At 44.5% G+C, this 23,261-nt stretch overlaps 1 protein-coding gene across 2 annotated transcripts in view; it reads left to right on the top strand.

The window, feature by feature from the left end:
• The window catches only part of LOC138970852 (GDH/6PGL endoplasmic bifunctional protein-like), a 33,023-nt gene extending 26,976 nt beyond the window's left edge, over positions 1-6,047 (top strand). For both annotated transcript variants that reach the window (XM_070343406.1, XM_070343405.1), the window contains exon 12: positions 4,891-6,047. In XM_070343406.1, the coding sequence (XP_070199507.1) occupies positions 4,891-5,095 (205 nt within the window). In that variant the 3' untranslated portion in view covers positions 5,096-6,047. The remainder of the gene's footprint in view (positions 1-4,890) is intronic.
• The last annotated feature ends 17,214 nt before the right edge of the window (positions 6,048-23,261 follow it).

Below are 23,261 nucleotides of genomic sequence, written 5' to 3'. Positions count from 1 at the left end.
TTTTGCGTTGCCTACGGCTGTCCTGCCGGTTACGCCTGAGCTTGCTTCGCTGCGGGAAGACGGATACGGTTCGAACTCTGGGGTTCCGTGTACCGAGGCTTCCATGGTGGCGCTGGAGGATGCAGGGAGATCGTTGCTTGAATTGACGTCAGTGTCAGAATCTTTGCAACGGTCTCTTTCGAGGTCGATTGCGACTTTTTTGGATCCATTCGAATTTCGGTTCGACGCTTCGGCTCTTGACGTGTCTACCCTTTTGGCCACTTTGGGTAAGGTGACAAGGGAACAGATGGTTATTTCAGCTAACCTCTACGCACAGGCTGTGCATTCGAGGAGGTCGGCTTTCTTGGCGGGCTCGAGGTTTCGTGACAAGACCACGATTGAGACCTTGAAAGTTTCTCCTTTTTCAGGAGGAGCTTTGTTGGGTCAGGCCTCTTTGGACGCGCTCCAGAAGGAGACAGCAGACGCGAGGGATCTCGCAATAGCCCGCATTGCTTTTCAAGGTTTGCCTAAGGTTCAGGGCAAACCTCACTCTCAGTCTCAGACACGGACACAGACTCGGTCTTCTGCCAAGCCTCAGACGTCCTCGTCTGGCGGTGGTGGTGGTAAAGCACAGAAGCAGTCCTTCTCCTCGGCGGGTAGAGGTCGTGGTGCCCCTTACCCTAAGAGGGGACATTCTTTTGGTGGTTCTAGGGGGTCGAGGCGCAAGCCCCACCCCCAATGAAACTCCCCCGAACACGCCATCCCGGTAGCCCCCGCACTGGTTGTGGCGGGCGGCCCTTCCAGGGCCCTCACTTCCTGGCTGCAGCTGGTGGACAGCAAGTGGGTTACCGGGATAGTTCGTTCGGGGTTCAGACTTCTCTGGTCAGAGGAAAAGGCACCTTTGACCAGGATAATCCCGACTTGCAAACCTCCAAGAGACCCAGAGGCGAGAGCCGCAGTTCAGGGAGAGGTGACAGCACTTCTCTTGAAAGGGGCGATAGAGGAAGTCTTGGACTTACGGTCCCTGGGGTTTTACGGCAGACTGTTTGTTGTACCGAAAGCCTCGGGGGCTTGGAGACCGGTTCTGGATCTGTCGACGCTGAACAAGTATCTCCGGACTGTGAAGTTCACGATGGAAACGCCGACCTCTGTGCGAGAGGCGCTTCGTCCAGGCAATTGGGCTACCTCAGTGGACCTTACGGACGCGTACTTCCATGTCATGATGCATGTCACGGACAGGAAGTGGTTGCGCTTCCGCTGGGGAGACAAGGCCTATCAGTTCAGGGCTCTCCCGTTTGGCCTTTCTCTCGCGCCATGGATTTTCACCATCGTGGTACGCCAACTCTGCGTTCTGGTGAGAAAAGAGGGCATTCGTCTGCGAGCTTACTTGGACGATTGGCTAATCCTCCATCAGAACAGGGATCTTTGCCACGTTCATACTCGCACGGTGCTCAGTCAGGCCGCTCAGCTCGGTTTTTCTGTGAACCTGGTCAAATCGGAACTGATTCCATCCCAGAAGTTCACTTACTTAGGGATGGAGTTCGACACTCTCAGTTGGACTGTCCGCCCGTCTCAGAAGAGGGTGGTCAAACTTCAAGACTTGCTCCGTGCGCTTCACGGAGAGAATCTGGCAAGTGTACGGGTTCTGACATCAGTACTTGGCCAGATGGAGTCTATGGCTACGCTTATCCCACTGGGCAGGGTCCACAAAAGGCCTTTTCAGGCTGCCCTTCAGTCCCGGTGAGATCAGTCAACCCAGGGTTGGGACAGTCAGATTTCTCTGGAGACCTGGTTTTTCTTGACTACGCAGGTCTGGCTTCTCCCCTGGGTTTCACAGGGAGTCCCGATAGTTTGCCCGTCGCCAGAGATCGAGCTGTTCACCGATGCTTCTCTGACGGGGTGGGGGGCTCACCTGGGGGAGCATGTGGCGTCGGGGGTGTGGGACCTGTCTCAGCCCACACGCCATATCAATGCTCTGGAGTTGGAGGCCGTTTCGTTGGCCCTCCAAGCTTTCCTGCCGTTCGTTCAGAACAGTCAGGTCAGGCTGCACACCGACAACAGGACTGTGGCAGCTTACTTGAACAGGCAGGGCGGAACGAGATCTCGCAGTCTCTCAGACAGTGCGTGCCTCATCCTAAAGTGGTGCGCTTCGCATCACATACTGCTGTCAGCCATCTTCCTGAAGGGCAGCTTGAACGTCCTTGCAGATGCACTAAGCAGGGGAGACAAGGTGGTCCATTCAGAGTGGACTCTGTCTCACCAGTCCCTGCACCGTCTTTGGGAGCAGATGGAGAAGCCTCTGATCGACTTGTTCGCAACTCGGTATTCGGCGAGGCTTCTTCTGTTTGTATCCCCCTTCCCGGATCCTCTGGCGTGGGGCGTGAATGCTCTAGAATTGGACTGGACAGGGCTGACAGCCTACGCCTTCCCTCCGTTTTGTCTGTTGGGCAAAGTTCTCAGGAAGGTCGACCTGGAGAGGCCAGCGTTGGTTCTGGTTGCCCCATTTTGGCCAAGCCAGCACTGGTTCCCGGACTTGCTGCGACTGGCGGTTCGACCGCCTATCCCCATCGCAGTAAGAAAGGGAGAACTCTTACAACCCAGGTCAGGCATCCCTCACGAGAACCCTCAGGCCCTCAACCTTCACGGTTGGATTCTGTCAGAAGCTCTTATATGCTCAAGGCAGGGGCTTCTTCTGCCACTATAAACTTCGTGAAACATGCCCATAGGAAGTCGACCAGTTCGGTCTACTCGTCTCACTGGGCTTCCTGGGTGAAATGGTGCGTTCTTAACAGAGTTAAGCCCTTGGCACCGAGATCTATGCAGGTAGCCAACCATTTAGCCTGGCTAGCTGAACAGGGGGGGTCGGCATCTTCCCTTCGTGTTAGAAGGTCCGCGATTCCGTCAACACTAAGGCAGCTAGGCCATAAGATCACTCTCGATGGGGTGGTCGCTAGTGTTATTAAGGGCACCTCCCTTAAGGCCACGCGCGAGAAGTCTCCGCTCCCTTCCTGGGATTTGTTGCTTGTGTTGAGATATTTGGCTTCTAACGAGTTTGAACCGTTACAGTCAACTAGTTTGGCTAACTTGACACGCAAGGCAGTTTTTCTAACTTTGCTCGCTACGTCGCGTAGGGGAAGTGAGGTTCATGCATTATCCGGCTTAGCTAAAGATATTTCAACCGAAAAAGATGGTTCTATATCTCTTAAATTCAGGCCAGAATTTTTAGCTAAAAATCAGAAACCAGGCCAAATTTCACCTGTTATTAACATTCCTGCCTTGAGCAACATTCTTGCTCCTGGAGACCCTGACATCGTTAACTGCCCAGTCAGAACGCTCAGCAGTTACCTGTCTCGAACGCAGTTCATTCGTTCTGAAAGTCAAAAATTGCTTTTCATTTCGCTCAATACAAAGACATTGCGAGGGTGACTTTGACCAAGTGGGTCTCCACATTAATCAGGCAAGCATACGCCTGGTGGAATTCTCAGTCCGGAGAGGTTAGGGCGGTTCTTCCCCTGACTTCGGCAAGAACTCATGAGGCAAGGGCATGGGCCTCCTCTGTGGCAGTGCTCCGATCAGGCCGTCTGGCCGATGTATTGGAGGCGGCCTATTGGAAATCGGAGGATGTCTTCATGAACTACTATCTCAGAGACATCTCCTTCTTGAGACAGGACGGCAGTTTTGCACTACCTTCTATGGTGGCCGCAGGACAAGTCCTTCTACTTTGATGTTTGGTGAGTACCCGCCACCTATAGTAGCAATCTGCTATTTGTGAGTTGGGTAAAGATATGTAATTTAATCCAAAATTTTATAAATAAATTTTCATTTAATTAATATACTTACCCAACTCACAACGTTTATTCCCTCCCGCCTCCCCGCTGTGGTTGGTACTGGGGTCTAAAAAGAGTGAGTTGGGCTTCGTTTGAAATGATAATATGGCGGCGTATGCGCACGCATACGGAAGTCAGACTGTCAATAGTCTGGCATTATGGGATGGATCACTTTCTTTTTTAGAGTGGTCTCCCTTGTTACCAAGGGGACGCGTACAGCGTTACCAGCACTGAACTAGAGTTAATTGCTATTTGTGAGTTGGGTAAGTATATTAATTAAATGAAAATGTATTTATAAAATTTTGGATTATGCTGCAGGTGTGGAAGACATCCATGTACTTTACAGTGGCAGAGAATTCGTCTGCTTTGTTGACGAGTGATTGTACATTGCCAGTGATGATAGTTGGCAAGACAGGCTTACATTTTCTCTTCTTGTTCCTTAGCCGTACTCCACCTCTCTTTCCACGTTTTCTTGGCTTCATCTCCGATGGCAGGGCCAGTGTAGGCGGTTTCGTAACGAGTGGCGAACCACGAAGTTCAAGGAGAGCCGCCATGTTGTACTGAAGCATGCCGGTTCGGGGCGTGAGAACACAGGCACTCACCCCACTCAAATAACCGAACAACAACGATAATAGCAGCAAACAGCAGACAAGACACATTTTCACGCAGCTGGTACCCTCGCACGCCATCTCAGCAACTTTCAGACTTGGAAAAATCACGATAAAACTTGGAAAATATAGATTATTGTCACACGTCGCAACCCAGCGGTGCGCACGATCAAGGGAAGCAACCACGAGTCCAGTGCTCATCCAAATGAGCTACAGTGCACACACACAAAAGCCCAATCTGCAGGGATTGCAAGCCCGCTGTTGATGTTTGGTATCAATGTGTCCAAGTCAAAGGATGCTCTTATTGTATAGAAAGTCTGGACCCATTCAGTCAATCTCAAACACTCGCTCTTCTCTCAGTATGTCAGTTCACTTCCACAGGGTTAACTCCCCATCATGCCCTGCACAGACCTGTGACGGTAAACATGATCATGTAACATGAGCGTTTCTTACCACTGTGACCTGAACGTGTGCAGGGCCAAGCGAGTGGCGGTGCTGGTAACAGGGGTGGACAAGGAAGGCATCCTCAATCAGCTGGAGGACTCGGGGGGTGGCATCAAGATGGGGGTGGTGGATAAGTTCCCCATTCTCGGAGTTAACCCTGGCAACGGCACTCTGTCGTGGTTCATTGATTATGAGGCATACTTCGGAAAAGAGGATTTTTTCTTTGCTGAGGAGTAAAAGTGTGTGTGTGTGTGTGAATGAGGTGTTGTTGTGGGGGTGCATGTGTTAGAGAGAGAGAGATGGAAAGAGAGAGAGGGAGAGAGAGAGAGTGTGATTGTGTGTGTGTGTGTGTGTGTGTGTGTGTGTGTGAATATTTCTTCATTTTGTGCATGTCTCTTTTCAGAGAGATTAATTCTGAAATAAGGTGTTTGTTCTGAGCGATGTATTTGATTGTTTCTTTATGGGTATACAAGACTTGTTATTGCAACCTTTTGGTTCCAATCTTATGTTTGAGAATTTTTTTACATAACATAATGAGATATTTTCTTATTTATTATTTTTAGTTGTAAAATTGTAGCTTTATTCCAATTTTTGTCCTCGCTTTTCTTCCAATTTCTGGAAGCATAAAACAATTTGAAAATAAGTGTAACATTTGGTGCCATCTATTCGTTAGTTATCTCAGCCATGCATTTTGATATTGTCATTCCAACAATATGATTTTCTACATCTGCTGAGTGGGAAAGTTTTGTTCTTTTTTTTCTCATCAGATGTTGTCTTTTGTTCATGCATGCAAGCCTTTTGGCATTCCTGCATGCAGACATTCAAGGCTGTACTTTGCCTTTATTTGCCCTTTTCACAGTGGCATATTTGTGGGTTATTTCTGGTATGGTTATTTTTTTTCTGAGAGGTTTCAGTCTTGTCAGGATTTTTATTCACTCTCCATTGAATATGATCTCTTTTTGTGCGCAATCAAATTCAATCCAGAGTACTTGTTGGAATATTGAGAGAGAGAGTGTGTGTGCATGGGACATGTAATGTTGGGGCAACGGAGAGGCAATATTTTTGTGGGTCAGTGGAATCCCCATTTTAAGACCTACACAATTCTGAGAAATTCAGGTGTTGAAATGGAGGTAAATTTACAGGGGATTATAACATATGAACATTGCAGTAAATATTTACATAGCTCATTTGAAGCTGCACTTGGTGCATTCCTTTTCCCCCCTGCTACTGTGCGCATATTTTTGTGGGCGTGTGAGTGTGAGGGTCTGTGTCTGCGCACACGCGCACACGCACACACACACACCACACACACACACACACACACACACACACACACACACACACACACACACACACACACACACAATCATATCCTATTGCCAACCAGCCAAACGGACAGTCAAGCAGTTCAGACACAGAAACAGGCATTCTCTTATATAAAAATATAATTTTAATTACAATTTTCAGATTTTTAATGACTAAAGTCATTAATTAATTTTTAAGCCTCCAAGCTGAAATGCAATACCAAAGTCCGGCCTTCGTCGAAGAATGCTTGGCCAAAGTTTCAATCAATTTGATTGAACAATGAGGGTGTGACAGTGCCGCCTCAACTTTTACAAAATGCCGGATATGACGCCATCAAAGACATTTATCGAAAAAATGAAAAAAAATCTGGGGATATCATACCCAGGAACTCTCATGAAAAATTTCAGTAGTTTACACTGAATCGCTCTACACACACACACACACACACACACACACACACACACACACACACACACACATACACCACGACCCTCGTCTCGATTCCCCCCTCTATGTTAAAACATTTAGTCAAAACTTGACTAAATGTAAAAATGAATGTCACGCAAGCTTACAACGAATGATACAGAACCATTCTCCATGATAATACCACTGGTCCATGAGACTTGAGTTGCTATTTTAATGCATGCGTGAGTGTAAATGCAAACAATTAACATTCACACGCAAACAGACAACCTAACACACACACACACCCACACATACACACACACACACACACACACACACACACACACGTCTACGCACACACGGACGCACTCACACGGACGCACTCACACACGCACGCACGCAAGTACGCATGTACGTAAGTACGCACGCACGCACGCACGCACGCACTCACACAAACACACACACACACACACACTCAAATCTCGAATCTCGTCTCGATTCCTTAATTGTCTAAATGTAAAAAGAGCTAAAGAATAAAAATAAAAAGGAATGTCACGCAAGCTTACAACGAATGATACAGAACCATTCACCATAATAATACCACTGGTCCATGAGGCTTGAGTTGCTATTTCATCAGCCAGATTTTAAATTTAAATTTGTTAGAATTTGACAAAATACTGACATATCAAATACCAATTTTAAGTAGAAATTCACTTCATATGTTTTAATTAAACAATATGCAGTATCTCTGTCAGTTGTCGACAAAAACAACGTTGAAACAAGGCAGTTCTATACTTTTGAGTCAGATTTGACCTCAATCAATCGGTCTGCGGTTCATCTTTTCTCATCGTGAAAGTCACAGTTTGTGAGATGAAAATGAATGTGAATCTTCCACTCAACGTGTGCCAGATTCTTGACGAGTGTGGGATGAAGAACGGGTTTAAAACAAGCCGCTATTAAAGGCCCATTCCGCCTCGTGAAAACAATTCGTCTTACTGTCTCAGATCATACCAGACCTTAACATGGGGCAAGACATGGTTGATGAGAGATCAACATGGCCCAAGCGTGTTGTAGAACAGTAAGGGGGATGAGGGGTGGGTGAGTCCCGCGGGTTTAAGTTACACACACATAAAAACTCCACAAAGAAGTGTTTTCATCTTGTGCATCTGTTTTATTTTGGGTTGAAGTGCTAAAAGGACACGATCGCTTTATGCTTTTCGTACCTTTCTTTGCAGTACAAAAACTGTGAACGAGCTTAAGTCCCTATAGGAGGCCTTGCCTTTTACAATTCTACGCACACAACCGCTTGCTGTCAAAAACGTCGACGTTTCTACACAAGAAGTAAGCACAGTTCTTGTCAAAAACCCATTAGATGCACTTGGTATTGTCCTTTCATGGTTAAAGTGACTGCCGAATACCCCCGTGCAATGAGGTGGTGTAGATGATCGCATACACGTTTGTGTGTGTGTGTGTGAATGTGTGTGTGTGACAGTGTGTGTGTGTGTGTGTGAATGTGTGTGTGTGACAGTGTGTGTGTGTGTGTGTGTGCGCGCGCGCGCGAGTGTACATGTGTGTGTGTGTATGCGCGCGCATGTGTGTTTGTTGTTGTTGTTGTTTGACAGATTTGTGGGGGTGCACATAATTGTCCACTCGAGAGGAATATTCCTTTAAATGATGCGTGTCTTTTTTTTCCAAATGAAAGTGGAAGAGTTGCGTCCATGAATCCATTACACTATACGAATACGCTGGCTTTTTTCTGCAGCAATCGACGGGAGAAGAAGAATTTCGGCCCAGATAAGAATCCCAAGGAAGAGGGCGCAAAGGAATGCACTTTTTGTCAGTGAATCTTCGTGAGGCTTCACGGAGAATTAAGACATTAGGAGACGTCCTGTCGTGCTCCTGATCAGAATGGTAAAAATGGCACGAAATGCAGGCATTCTTGAGACATACGGCATGGACATCCATTTGTCCTTGGACATTAACCTATTGTGTGGAAATTCGATCTTTAGGGCTTTTTTTTTTAATTCGCCATTTTTCATCACGTAAAATTACATTTCAAAAATTTGATTCTTGAGAGAACGAGTGTGCTGTCGTTTCTAAAAGCAAAGAATTTCTGTCTGTTTATCTGTCTGTCAAACAGTCAGTCTGTCAATCTGCAAAACTATCCACGAGAGAGAGAGAGAGAGAGAGAGAGAGAGAGAGAGAGAGAGAGAGAGAGAGAGAGAGAGATCCACTGACAGACAGGCAGACAGAGACAGAGAGTTTATCCAGCAAAACAATACAGCATAATATCGACCTAAGAACAGAGCAATCAACGAGATCTTGATCGAAGCACGTGCGGGCAGTTCGTTGTCAAACACGTCAAACACGACAAGCATGTACAACCCTGGTGTACATTTGACTTTTTCGTGAAGTGACAGCGTGACCAATTAGTTAGTTGTTATCTTGACACAAAATTGATTGTTAGAAATGCTTCTGTTTGTAAGATGTGCTTCAAACAGTGCAATTGCACTGCTCTACGACTGCACGTGCTTATGCGGGTCAACTACACTCGGCACAAAAAGTCAAGTGATGACACGCATACAGAAGATTTCCGTTATCACCACCCTTTGTAAGTTGCATGCTCCGTGCAGTTTTTGATTCATTGCGTATGAGCTGCAATTACCCAGCAAAAACACCATTAAAGAAATAGGATTTATTGCGATATTGTGAATTGTATAGATTATTTGTGGAACCTTTTTGCAGTTATTGGATTTGGAATTTAGAATGATGAATGAAAATAAATACTGATGATTAAAAATTTAAAAAAAAAACAGGAAAAAAAGAGGAATTTCTTGCCGTTCTCCAAACTTGCTGCCACTTTCTTTCACACACTAGATCAGCCTGATTGTGTGACAGATTGAGAGAAATAGATATGCCCTGTTATCGAAGACTTCACGAAAATTCACTGCTGTAAAAATATCGTTCAGTTTCGACGGCTCATACTGAATCGTACCGTGAATTAAAAACAACAACATTCTTTAAAGGTGGGTGTGGCTAAAAACCTGTGACGTCATGTCCAAATATTGCTCAAATGTAAATAACCCATTTCTGAGCTGAAGAAAAGCAGATCTTCACGAATCACATGCATACAATTACGTTTTTGACCGAAACACTGGTGTTTTCCGCTTGTGCCATAATCCTGAGAAAAAAAATATGCTTAACGTTTTGTGCTCTGTGTAGGACGGGTGTATACTGAACGGCAAAAGTTAGGGACCGCCCTTGAAAAAAACAGCTGACTTCATCTGTGCCAAACTCCTTGTTCCTAAGTTTATAAAAACCAAATGGCTGTCAGGCCGTACACACCAGTGGGTGAGCAATGCTGTGTTAGCAGGAAACTTGCTCGGGATCCACGGAGGCCTGGCTAGGGCACGAGACAGAAACTGCCAAACTGCAAAAAGTGGACCATTTTTACGCTGGCGCGTGGGCAAGCCTGGGCGGGAAAGATGAAAAATTCGTTATGCACGTGCAGGGAGGATGTGTTGAGAGTGAACTGTTGTCACCAGTTAGGCTTTATAGCCCCGCGATTTTCCCCTAGCCACCATATTCTCACTATGCCTCCCAGACGAAAGGTGATCACCTTCAACAAAGCTCGGGCCATCGCATGGCTGCAAGACGGCGTAAGCAAGCGAGAAGTGGGCAGACGACATGGAGTGTCCCATTCTGTCGTGGTCAGGCTGCATCAGAAGTTCCAGGCCACCAACAGACGGTTCTGGAGAGGCCCAGGTCAGGACGGCCTAAGAAGACAACACAGCGTGAAGATCGCTTCATCAGAAGACAAGCTCTGCAGCAGCGAGGCACCACTGCAAACAATGATCATCAGGGGCCAGCTGAGGGTGGCAACAAACACCAACGTCAGCACAAAAACCATCCGCAAACGCCTGCACGAAGTTGGCCTGCGATCACGTCGTCCAGCTGTACGGCCACGACTGACAGCAGCTCATCGCCAGGCTCGTTTGGCGTTCTGTCACAACCATGCCAGGTGGACACGCCAGCAATGGGCCGATGTGCTGTTCAGCGATGAGTCCCCCTTTAATCTGCACCATCATGACGGTCGGGCTCGTGTGTGGAGGCGTCGGGGTGAGCGGTACAACAACGGTCTGGTGCAGGAGAGGGTGGCCTTCGGCGGGGGCTCAATCATGGTGTGGGGGGCCTTCAGTTTTCGACACAGAACCCCCCTCTACCACATTGTTGGCAACCTGACGGGCCAGCGCTACAGAGATGAGATTGTCGCCCCTTTGGTTCTACCCGCTCTACACCAGATTGGTGTGCAGGCTGTGTTCCTGGACGATAACGCGACACCTCACAGAGCGAGGCTGGTCAACAACTTCATCCAGCAGGCTGGTGTCACCAGGATGAACTGGCCGGCTGCAGCCCTGATTTCAACCCCATCGAGCACCTGTGGGATGAGCTGGACAGGCAACTGCTTCAGTTCCTGCAAATCGAATGGCAGGCCATTCCTCAGGCCTTCTGCAGGAAGCTGGTAAACTCGATGCAGAACAGGACTGCAGAAGGCATCGCAAAACGCGGCGGACACACCCATTACTGAACTGTTCAGAACTTGCAAATTTTGTTTTCGACCCCCATGTTGTTTCAGAGCTTGTTGACACGTAATGCTTGAATGAAATGTCACCATATTTTGGAAAAGGATCGCAGAGATAATGAATTAAACATGTTACAAATTTGATTCAATTTTGTTTGGTGGTTTGGAAGCTGTGTTTGTTTGCGTAAGTGGTCCCTAACTTTTTCCTATGAGTATATATAACTGTTTTTGATGTCAATGAACTTGTCAATGTATAAATCGCATTCAATTCTAAACAGCTGTAGAAAAAAAGGAAAAGAGGCAATAATTCCAAGACGTACGTTTATTTGGTATTGTAGACAGCATTTCTGCCACAAACAAATATTCTTTTGAACTAGCAAACTGACATTTCTTGAACCACTAACTTCAAAGAATAAGATGAAGAAGATTATGAGGATGAAATCCGTGTCCGCGTGCATTATAGAGGGTTTTTGTCGAAACAGTAGACATTTTCCAGAAATAATTGTCGTCTTTTTATGGACTGTGCAAGAGTTGTGTCCCTTAAACAAAATGAGGCAAACCATTCCCACTGTAGTTACACTCACTGTAGCTGTTCTGTCGGCATCCAAGCAATGGCTTTCACGCTTTGATAGCTTGACAGAATTTATTAGCGGCACCAACTTGCCTCATTGTTTTAAGGGGCGCAACTCTGGCACAGCTCATGACAATACCCGAAAGAGTCACTTCCAAACATTGTTTTACGTACGTATTACAACATTTGCATCATTTCGTGAGCTCTGAGAGAGAGAAAAGTCGCGTGAAGCGATATCAAAACATTTGGTCAAACTGTCAGCCTAAAAGTAAAATATGAACACTTAAAACCCAGGAATAGTTATTTACCAAGGCTATAGTAAAGACTTGGCTAGCTGAAACACGAAGACCGAGACGGGTTGCACTGGTCTCCGTGAAGCATGCGAACAGAGAACCAATTTTCTTTAATGTTGAGCACATTTTCAAAGTTAACATGACATATCTATATATGTTGAATTCAGGAAACGATAAAGAATATAATGCCCTAATCTTTTAAATCTTTCATTACATTTTTTGTTTCAATTAAAAATTAATGAATTTCATATACAAAATAATTAATTTTTAGAGCTTCCAGGTTGAAATGCAATTTACTTATCCAGAATGAGTCATTGTTTTACAAACATTCCGGTAAATGTGATTAAAAAAATGAGGTTGCCGCAGTGCCGCCTCAATTTTTGTAAGAAGCCAGATAATACGTCATCAAAGCTAATTATTAAAATAAAAAGAGAAAAACAACACACACACACACACACACACACACACACACACACACACACACACAACACAACACACATACACACTCACACACACACACACACAAACACACACACACACACACACAACCACATGTACACTTTGACACTCGTCTCGATTCCACGTCTTTTTAAACAAAACAATTATTAAAACCTTGAGTAAATGGAAAAACCAGCATTTCCCGCGTCCGCTGAGGGATGTCATGCGCGCCACTCGAAAACCCCACAGTTCTGACGCACAAAAAAGCACCTGTTTATTGGGCCAACATTGCTTGTTATCGACCGTCTGTTTGAACTGAACTGTATATACACTCTTCAAAAAAAGTTAAGGATCAGTTGAAAAAACGGATCTAATTATAAAAAATTGCCAAAAAATTAAACATCGACATAATAATTAAAAGATTAATGTGTTTGAATTAACAAATGAACAATGACTTGTATTTGGCAGGCAGAGTTATTTCCCTTTGTGGGACTTCTCAAAAGCTTCTGCATTTTGGAAGAAAAAGGGTGTTTTTTATAGCCCCATGAAATTTGCGGAACGCATGCCAGGGAAAAAGGTTGTTTGTTTGTTTGTTCATGGACTGAAACTTCCACGGCTTTTACGTGTATGACCGTTTTTACCCCGCCATTTAGGCAGCCATACGCCGCTTTCGGAGGAAGCATGCTGGGTATTTTCGTGTTTCTATAACCCACCGAACTCTGACATGGATTACATGATCTTTCTCGTGCGCACTTAACCACACAAAGAGAGGATCGCTTCATTCAGAGGCAGGCCATGCAACAAAGAATGGCTACGACAAACAACATTAGGCAACACCTTCAAGCTACCACCAAGACTGTTGTTAGTGGTCAGATGATCCGAAACCACTTACACAACTTTGGCTTGCGTGCAAGGCGTCCAGTCCAAGGAACAACCCTGACTGCTAATCACCGAGCAGCTCGCCGAGCCTGGTGCACTCAACATGTGAGGTGGCAACGTCAGCAGTGGGCTCAGGTGTTGTTTACAGATGAGTCCCGCTTTTGCTTGGAACCTGCTGATGGTCACATCCGAGTGTGGAGGCGTCGCGGAGAGCGCTTCGTAGAAGGCGCTGTTCTGGAACGACAGCGTTTTGGCGGAGGCTCTGTGATGGTCTGGAGAGGGATCAGCACACGTCTAAGGACACCTCTGTACCATGTAGTGGGCAACTTGACCGGTGTCCGCTACCAGAATGAGATCCTGCAACCCCTGGTCGTTCCAGCCCTCCAAGCGATCGGCCCTCGTGCGATTCTTCAGGATGACAACGCACCTCCCCATCGCTCTGCAGCTGTAAACACCTTCCTCCAGCAGGCCAGGGTCAACAGGATGCTGTGGCCAGCCAACAGCCCGGACCTGAACCCCATAGAGCACATGTGGGACGAGCTTTGTCGTCGGGTACAGCAACATCACCCTCCTCCTGCCAATCTGGGTCAACTGCTGCAATGGCTCCAGCAGGAGTGGAATGGAGTTCCCAGAGCATTCATATGCAACCTGATCCACTCCATGCGCCAACGATGTGTTGAATGCCTGGCACACAACGGAGGGCACACGCGTTATTGACACTGATTCACATTGTTGTGAATTCCATTTTCGAGGGTTGTCACGTTTGACACACTCTAGCTAAATTGTCGCTGCCGCGTTCGATCTTTGCTTTGTTTGTTATTACTCCTTGGTTGTTCAATTATATAATTTAAAAAAAATGAAAGAATTCGGTCTTGTCTGTTTTGTGTGGCGTGCTTGTAAAAAAGTGATCCTTAACTTTTTTTGAAGAGTGTATATCTTAGTCAAATATTCAAACAAGCGTTCAACGATACATTTAAACCGCCCTCGCACCACAGGAAAAACTGTACTTTTAATTCCGCGGAATTGCTGAATCTGGAGAAAAAAATATGATGGTAAGGAGCGGAAGGATTTGAAAGGACGAGGATGGGGAGGCGTCCATCAGAAGGAGTGTGAAAACTCCCACCACCTGTTCTTGAAATATTCACATCTGATTTTCTTCATTACTTGAAATCAATGACCTGTGAGGCGGCCGGGGTGAACGATTCAGAGTAAAAGATCGAACGAATGCCCGAACAAGAGAACGGCCTGGACGAATGTTGAAATCTCACAACCACCCACCGTGCACCCACCCATCTTAAAAAAATTCTAAAAATGATAATTGAAACGATACATTCACAAATCTAAAGCATAATTATCCGTTTTCTAATCAAACGTACTCTCTTTGAAATATATTTGATTAATCGCGAAGGCGTTACTTCTACATGTAGATTAATAGAGTAGTAAACATGTTCTTGCGCTTGTATGTGATTGGTGTGTTTTGTGTGTGTGTGTGTGTGTGTTTCATTTCTTTCTTTTTTGGAAGGATTTTTGACTCACCTGAGTAATTGGTGAGTATTAAGATTCATATGTGTCCGTCTGTATTGACGGCCGGCTGGCCGGACGGCCGGACTGCTGAACAAAAAACTTAAAGATGTTTTTCAAGCTACACCTCTGAAACTTTGCACACTTTTAGGGTTTGATGATCGCACAAAGTGACCCCAGTTTGGTTGACCCTCGTCAAATTCTGAGGTCACAGCGGGGTCATGTTTGTTTCATAAAAACTCAAAGGCACGCTCAGCTTCACGTAAACCATCAGCTTCTGGTCACAGACACTGTCAGGCGATACACAGTACAATTAAGCACCCTTTCGTTTAAACACTCACCGCTTGAAAACATCCTAGGTGCCCTCCGTAAAGAGCGAGCATTGTTCAAAGAATTTATTTTTGCCTGGCCAGCCGGATTCACTATAAAACAAATTGGAAGCCTCATTTTGGCGCCAGACCTAACTTTTAAAATCTAAATAATAAATTGACAGCTTGTTACACCAACATGCTTAAAACCATCCTGAACTCAGGTCAAAATGAGTTACTTCCCTTCGGGTCTCATTCTATCCCTGACAGGATGCCTTGGATTTCCTTCTCTGGAGAGGAAATCGATTTTTTACATATTTAGATCTTTTCGTAATGTGTTATGGATATAAGCAGATTCGCGATCGTCGATAATAATTTTTCATGGTGTTGTGTAATTTTTAAATTACAAAGGAATTGATATGTAAGACAGTTTTAAGCGAGCTATCTTTCGCGGATGTATACTACTGTGCAAACAACTCTAAAGTGTCACGTGATAATCAACTTTGGCTTCGGTGCGCACCGGTGCAGACGATTTTTTCTGTAACCAGTTGAGAGTGATGCAACCATATTCCACGGTCTCCTTTCGACAGCAGTCTCAAAATATCGACTTGTTTTGACCTTAGAACGATGTCTTTATCATAACTGTGAAGAACAGAACGGAGATCACTGTCGAAGTCGGCCAATCTGCAATCATGTATTCTTGTTTTGATAGATTCGCGCAATAATTTAGCATGCTGTCAGAGAGAAACTGGCGATAGCCGTGGAGCGATGATTATCAGAATGGCTTAAATCATAAAATAATTCTTTTTTCATCAAGACAAGATCAGTACAATTCAAAATGTTGAATGTTTGAAAAAAGGGATCCCGGAAACAGGTAACGCAAGGTCGTGTTTGCCTAAGCAGACGAATTTTCTGCATATCGCTTGCTTCTTTGAAGCCAACCGCCGGCGATTAGTTCGTGTGACTCGCAGTCGTTTATTGCATTTTAGATTCAGAGGTACACAATAACGTGCTATTGCAGATACAGCGAGCTAGTCGCATTGAAATCACAAACTGACGACTATATTGTGAAAAAAATGTTTGATTTGATAAGAACTTAACGTGAAAAGAAAAAAAAACCGCAAAAAAACAAATCCCCCCAGTTATGCCAGTAAAATGGACCAGTCGGGTCAGGGATGCTACGTGGCTATGATATGTGTGGGTGATTCACCGGATGTGTTCCCTGCGCTGTTAATACAATTTTTCCTTGCAGCTTCCCCAAACATCCCTAACTTCCTCGTCATTCATTTTGATGGCTCATGTCTGACCAGATATCAGTTTCAGGCTGTATCAAAAAAGGCAACGCATCCACTTGGTTGGGGGTTTCATCCAGTTCCCTCAGAAACGGGGCAGCCACGACAGCAGCCATCGATACAGTCCCGATACAATCATGCAAAAAAAGGGATGTGTTTGTCTTTTGTCGTTTGTCAGACATAAGACAATGTATTGTCCACAATTAAACAATGAATGGGAAAGTGTATTTCATCTGCCCTTTAACAACCAAACTACATAAGTATGACAAACAACCAAAATCATAAAAATCAGACGAAGTAAAAACATCCGAAATACACTCAAGACAGACACGAATGCTTGCACCCATACCCCCCCCCCACACACACACACACAACCAAACATACACATATGGGTTGGGACAAAAAAGGCAGTCATCAATAATCTCAATATTGTAAAAAGGAAAACTGTTTAAAACAGGCAGACACAAAACATCAGTATGCGGCAGGAATCTTCCATTAGAGAGATGTTTTCTAATAATCATTGTTTAGTTTCAGGCATCCTCTTTGATGGGTCAAGCTTTATGACCCGGCTTAAGACGCACCTCCACACTATCCGAAGGCACCTCTGCATCCCCCTCCCATACAGTCGTTGGCAGTCCAGGTCTGCACAGCTGTAACGTGCTCCCCCTACTACGAAGCAGTAAAATACACATCTTGCATGCATTGTGCTACATTTTGGAGCGAATGACATTGTCAGTCGCACCTTGGTGTTGAACCTAGATATTGAGGTACTTCAACTGTGTTGATATACTCTGACATGTTGCCAAGAACAAACTGGAGTTACTTTGACAATTCTGGAGCCGCCAACGCTGCGCGCAAGCGGTATTACTGCCGCGCAAGGGGCTTAATTGGTCCTGAGGGCAGAAGGGGACGTGATTGCCCACCCTCTGTTGGAGAAAGTGGACTTTCAGGCACAGGATAGCGTGCATCTCTCTGAGGCAGGCCTGGACATATTTCCAACGACTTGGAGGGGGGTTAACCACAATCATCTACTCTGAACGTAAAGTGCTTCTTTTACATATAATATGCATTGTTCCTTAACCTTCAGTAAGCTGTCGACACATTTGCAAAATTCCCATATTTTAGTTTTCAAAGCTAAATATTCCCATATTTGAGAAACCTAACATTGTTGTTTTTAGATAAAGGTTGTAGACAACGTACTAAGGTTAGATCAGGGCACAGGGATGGCGGAAACTGGCATCGCCAATTTGATGGCATAAGTAGACATGGCTAATACAAGTAACTGTGACTTACATAAAATATAACATAGGCTTTAGCCAAGAAATGCAATGCAGACACCTAAATATGAAGGTGTGCTTGCGCAAAGCGCAACAAATACCCAGGATCCGGGATGGCCCAAATCCGTGAAAGGCGGAGGTATGAACAGATACTAGGTCCCCTAGTTGTTGACCGTTTCTCCATCTGCGAATGGTAACTTGGATCTGCGCGTAGCTGTCATACGACTGGAAAAGCAAAACATTCTGAACGGGTATAATCTCCTTTAGCGCCCGCATGCACGCAGGGCCTGAGTCAAACAATGGCCAGAAAGTCTTCGCGAAAAAGAGGCTGCAAAAGAATAAAACAAATCGGAAAAATCCGAAATAACGTCCGGCCCCATCACGGATTTGGCTTCTTCAACTTAAGGGATTAGGGTTTAAAAAAGCCGTGCCTACTGCCGCCTTTGTGCCCTCAGTTTGCCAACTTTGTTTTATAATTACTGCATCAAAATCCCGTCGAAGCTGTCATCACTCTTAAGACAATTTAATTTGGTTGTTGCTGCATGCATGGAGTGGATGCATGAAACTTTCTCTCTGCCTGTCTGATGCTGAAGTCTGGTCACAAATACGTTACTGCTTGATTGGTAAATAGATAACGTATTTTAAATTCTGAAACAAATGAAAAGAACGTTGGATTTCGAAGTAACTTTATATATAATCGTATACAGGAAGATCAGCTTTTTGACAAACAAAACAAACACAAACCACCCAATTATCAGTAGTTTGTGAGCTAGTCCACTGTTCATCAATATTGGCCTCACAAAAAGACAGGATCTTGTTATTGCCATAAAGGGGCTGGCAAATAAAATTATAAAGAAGTCGCGTAAGGCGAAAATACAACATTTAGTCAAGCTCAGTCGAACTCACAGAATGAAACTGAACGCAAAGGATTTTTTTCCGCAAGACTCGTAGCATCGTCTGTCCACCGCTCGTGGCAAAGGCAGTGAAATTAACAATACATAAAAGAGCGGTAGCGGTTGCGCTGAGGAGGATAGCCCGCTTTTCTATATCTCAATCAATCAATCAATCAATGAGGCTTATATCGCGCATATTCCGTGGGTACAGTTCTAGGCGCTCTGCAGTGATGCCGTGTGAGATGAAATTTTATACGGCCAGTAGATTGCAGCCATATCGGCGCATATTTACCTTTCACGGCCTATTATTCCAAGTCACACGGGTATAGGTAGACAATTATTAACTGTGCCTAAGCAATTTTGCCAGGAAAGACCCTTTTGTCAATCGTGGGATCTTTAACGTGCACACCCAATGTAGTGTACACGGGGGGAGGTTCGGACACCGAAGAGAGTCTGCACACAAAGTTGACTCTGTGAAATAAATTTCCGCCGAACCTGGGATCGAACTCACGCTGACAGCGGCCAACTGAATACAAATCCAGCGCGCTACCAACTGAGCTATATCCCCGCCCATATCTCTATTCTGTTTAACTCTCTGAACGTGTTTTTAATCCAAACATATCATATCTATATGTTTTTGGAATCAGGAACGGACAAGGAATAAGATGAAATTGTTTTTAAATCGATTTCGGAAATGTAATTTTAATTTTAATTTTTATATATTTAATTTTCAGAGCTTGTTTTTAATCCGAATATAACATATTTATATGTCTCGACATGTATTTCTCTCTCTCTCCACTGTACACAGAGATAAGAACAGCCTCGCTTTCACCTAGATCCTGCCTAAAAACAATGTTCAGACCTCATGTTCAGACTCGGCGTAATAATACCGAAAGGACTACTTTTTAGCGGTCAAGTTCAGTCGTCCGCATACTCGAAAGTGAAAAAAAGATGAAACGTTTTGCTACAGTATCGGAGGATGAACTGTCGAAGAAGAAAAAGAATCTCGTGCCAACCACTACGCAGAAGACCATCCGAGTTGTCCAGAAGAAGTTCTGAAACACGTCACGTTCCAAATCAAAAGACGACATTCTATTCTCTTACGTCACTATTCTTGGTTTACGGTACCATTCGGCGGCTTTGCTACGAGTATGCCCAAACACTGTAGTTTCTTTGGTATGCCATAGTCTTGGTTGGCCGAGACCTTGAGGTGGAATGCGAGTGATTAGGTTTGTTGATTTTGCTCGGAGAAGTGGTCCGTGTTCAAGGAAGTTTCTCAGTTCTTCTTTGAAAACAAAAACCCTAAGACCAGTGAATGTCGAGATATATATGTTAATTGGATCATGCATTTATTTCTGAAAAATGTTACCTTCACATACATTTAGTCACTACCTTAAACACTAATGTTTTTGGTATTCAATTCAAGTGATCACGAACGTAAAAAAAAGGTATCAAAGTGTTGTTACATTTTGTTGTGTATTCTGAATAGTGTGCCAACAGGCCTTAGTCAGTCAACCACGTTTTATCTGTGTACTTCGTGTTTGACGGAAAAAGAATAACACCAACCCCGTTCTCCTGTATATCTATATATATATACGACTTGTGTCTGTGTGTCTGTGTGTCTGTGTGTGTGTGTGTCCGCGATGCACGGCCAAAGTTCTCGATGGATCTCTTTAAAATTTGGTGGCCATATTCAGGTACACCCCGGACACAACCTGGTCGATGAGATATTTCAACACGTGCTCTCAGCGCGCAGCGCTGAACCTATTTTGGTTTTTCTCTGGATCCATTCCCAGTAACTCTTCCTTATCTTCTCCAGTGTTTTCAGCGTTTATCTCCCTTCCTTCGTGTGGCGTCAATCCATATTCCTGTTTCTATTTTTAGAAGGTCACTGTCGACAACGCTCAATCCATATTCCCGTTATACTATTTTTAGAAGGTCACTGTCCCGGCGAAGCCGGGTATTACTCTTCTCCAGTGTTTTGCGCGTTTATCTCCCTTCCTTCGTGCGGTGCGCCGGCGAAGCCGGCGTACACCCGGCGCAGCCGGGTATTCGGCTCGACTTCTTCCCGACGAAGCCGTACCCGGCGAAGCGGGTATTCATCTAGTATATATATATATAGATGAAAGCCACATTTTCTTCTTCATTCAATTTCTGTTTTCAAAAGCTTCGTCAACTTTCCACTTACACGACACGGTCCCTTTACCAAGCTTCAATTAAGAACCCTGAATACGAAAGGTCAAAACAAAACAATAGGTACTACTTTCACTATCGTCGTCTGCAACGAAAACCGAAAATGGTGAAACGCTTTGCTACATACACAGAGGACGAAATTGCAAAGAAAAGATCGAACCTTACACCTGTGACTAGGAAAAGTTGCATAGACAGTTCCGTGCGGATCTTACCACGTATCAACGTACATCCGATGCTCAGAACCTACAGATGGGTGACGCTTTGGCGATTGAGGCTTCGTCTTCAGCTCTAACACGCACGCAGACAGTCAGGCAGGTCTAATAATCTGCACCAGCGGTGATGGAAGGTTTGGATTTAGAAACACTCGAATGTTACTTCGACAAGATAAACGAACCGAAAGACGAAAGTGTGCCCCAAATTCGGAAAATATTCTTTCAAAACTGCACTGTAAACAACATCAACATCACTGTGAGAAAATGAACAATCCAAACACAACCAGTTCCCCTGTGAAACATTTCGGGTGGACTTTCCCACGACCTGACCTACAAAAATTCTCCGTGTACGTTCGCGCTTTGCATTCAATCTGTGTTAGTGTGCGCGTGTGATTGTGTGTTTAGCTTTCGTTGGTTTGTGCTGTTTGGTTCAAAAAAAGTTTATTTTTTTCATTGAAAGATTCAGAAACGTTGGTTGATACTTTGTTAAATGCATTCAACCAGAAAAAGACACAAAACGCATTGGATCTATCTTCTGCGCGCATGCGTGTGTAGGCTATGTGTGAAAAGGCAATTGTGTTTTCAGTCTTGTTTTGTGCCTGTTATTTCGTCCCCAAAAACGCATTTCTGTCTTTCTATGCCTATGCTGTGAGACATAATCGCTATTACGAGTTAGTCGTGTGACAGAGAGTTTTCTTGCACACTCGACTGCTGCTGTCTCACTTCGGCTACGCCGTCGTGAGACATCTACAGTCTCGTGTGCAAGAAAACTCTCTGTCACACGACTAACTCGTAATAGCGGGTAATCTCTTATTACCATTTTTAATTAGATGAGCGAGAGTGTGTATTATGGATTGATGTGTGGGAGGGTGGTGAACCACTGTACATAAAGGGAAAGTTTGTGTGCGTGCCTGTGTGTGTTTTTAATCTAAGACACATGTCGCCAATGTTTTTACAGAGTGACGATAAATAAACGATTTTATCATCATTGACCTCACAATTGCACCTCATTGATGAGAATGGTTCCTCTTTACAGTGTAACATGATTAGCTCAGAATAACTTCTGCCTTCGTTGGCTGCCATTTGGGAGCGTCCGACAACTCTGAAAAATGTAACACATTTGTTTACTGGAGAATTTATTTTCTTTAACTATAGTCAAGCGTTGGCACACCTTCTTGAGATTGATGAGCAGCGGCCCAAGTTTCGTCGTTTTGAACACAAAACATTTACAACTTTGCATTCACACCGCCAACACTGTGTCTGTTCATATCCTCTCTCTGTCTTGGCTTTCCTTTAATTGGACACCGTACCCGCCTGGCTCCTCCATTCTGGGGACAGAAGACACCCTAGTTTATAAATTCTCTTGTCCGTTTCTTCCTTCATCCACCCAGTGATGGAGGATAATGTATGCATCAAATGTGACGAGGTTTTGTCCTCCGGTTTCTGTTCGTCGTTTGTGCCTACGTGACTGGAAGGTTGCAGGAGGAGTATATAAGACCAGACACGTGCAATCGTCTGCCTTTGTCTCGTCTCATCCTCTAGAGGTCGCTAGTGTCGCAGCATCTGCCAGAAGGACAGAATTGAGAGAAAGATACAGAGAGAGACGTTAGTTCCTGTGAATCTCGCGGTCTTCGTTTCTGATCATCAGCACGCACGTTGTTGCCTTCTGTCGCTGACTGGCTGTTGCTGCGACAAGTTTTACTTCCGTCGTTCGTTTCGTCCTACTCTTTTGAAAAATGAAGGTATGAGAAATGATGATGTGACTTATTCATTGTTGTTTAAGAAGTGTTAATCTAAAGTCCGTGTCTTTTTTCTTGTTTGTTTGTTTGTTGTTGCGTTTAGGGAAAAATTAAGGTAAGAGAAGTAATGATGTGTTTTATCAATAGTTGTTTAAGACATAAGAGATAGTTTATGCCCCCCTCTCTCCCCTAACCCCTTTGGGTTTTTGTTTATTTGCGTACTTAAAAAAAAAACACACAAAAAAAGAAAAAGGCATAACAAAGTAATGTGTTGTTGTTTTTGTTGTTTGAAGAAGTGATATCGTTTGTCACTTTATTCGCTTCGGAAAACGAAGGTGTGAGAAGTGCCTCATTGCTTTATCTATTGTTATTTAAGAAACGATCGTGTTTGCCATTTATTTTAGTAGTTTTCTTTGCGTAATAACGAAATGAAGATATAAAACGATAACGTTTCCTTTTTGTTATCTAAGAAGTGATATGATACAAAATCTTGTC

The sequence above is a fragment of the Littorina saxatilis genome, linkage group LG7 (genome assembly GCF_037325665.1).
Source record: "Littorina saxatilis isolate snail1 linkage group LG7, US_GU_Lsax_2.0, whole genome shotgun sequence".
Lineage (NCBI taxonomy): Eukaryota > Metazoa > Mollusca > Gastropoda > Littorinimorpha > Littorinidae > Littorina > Littorina saxatilis.
This window is presented reverse-complemented; position numbering and strand designations above follow the sequence as displayed.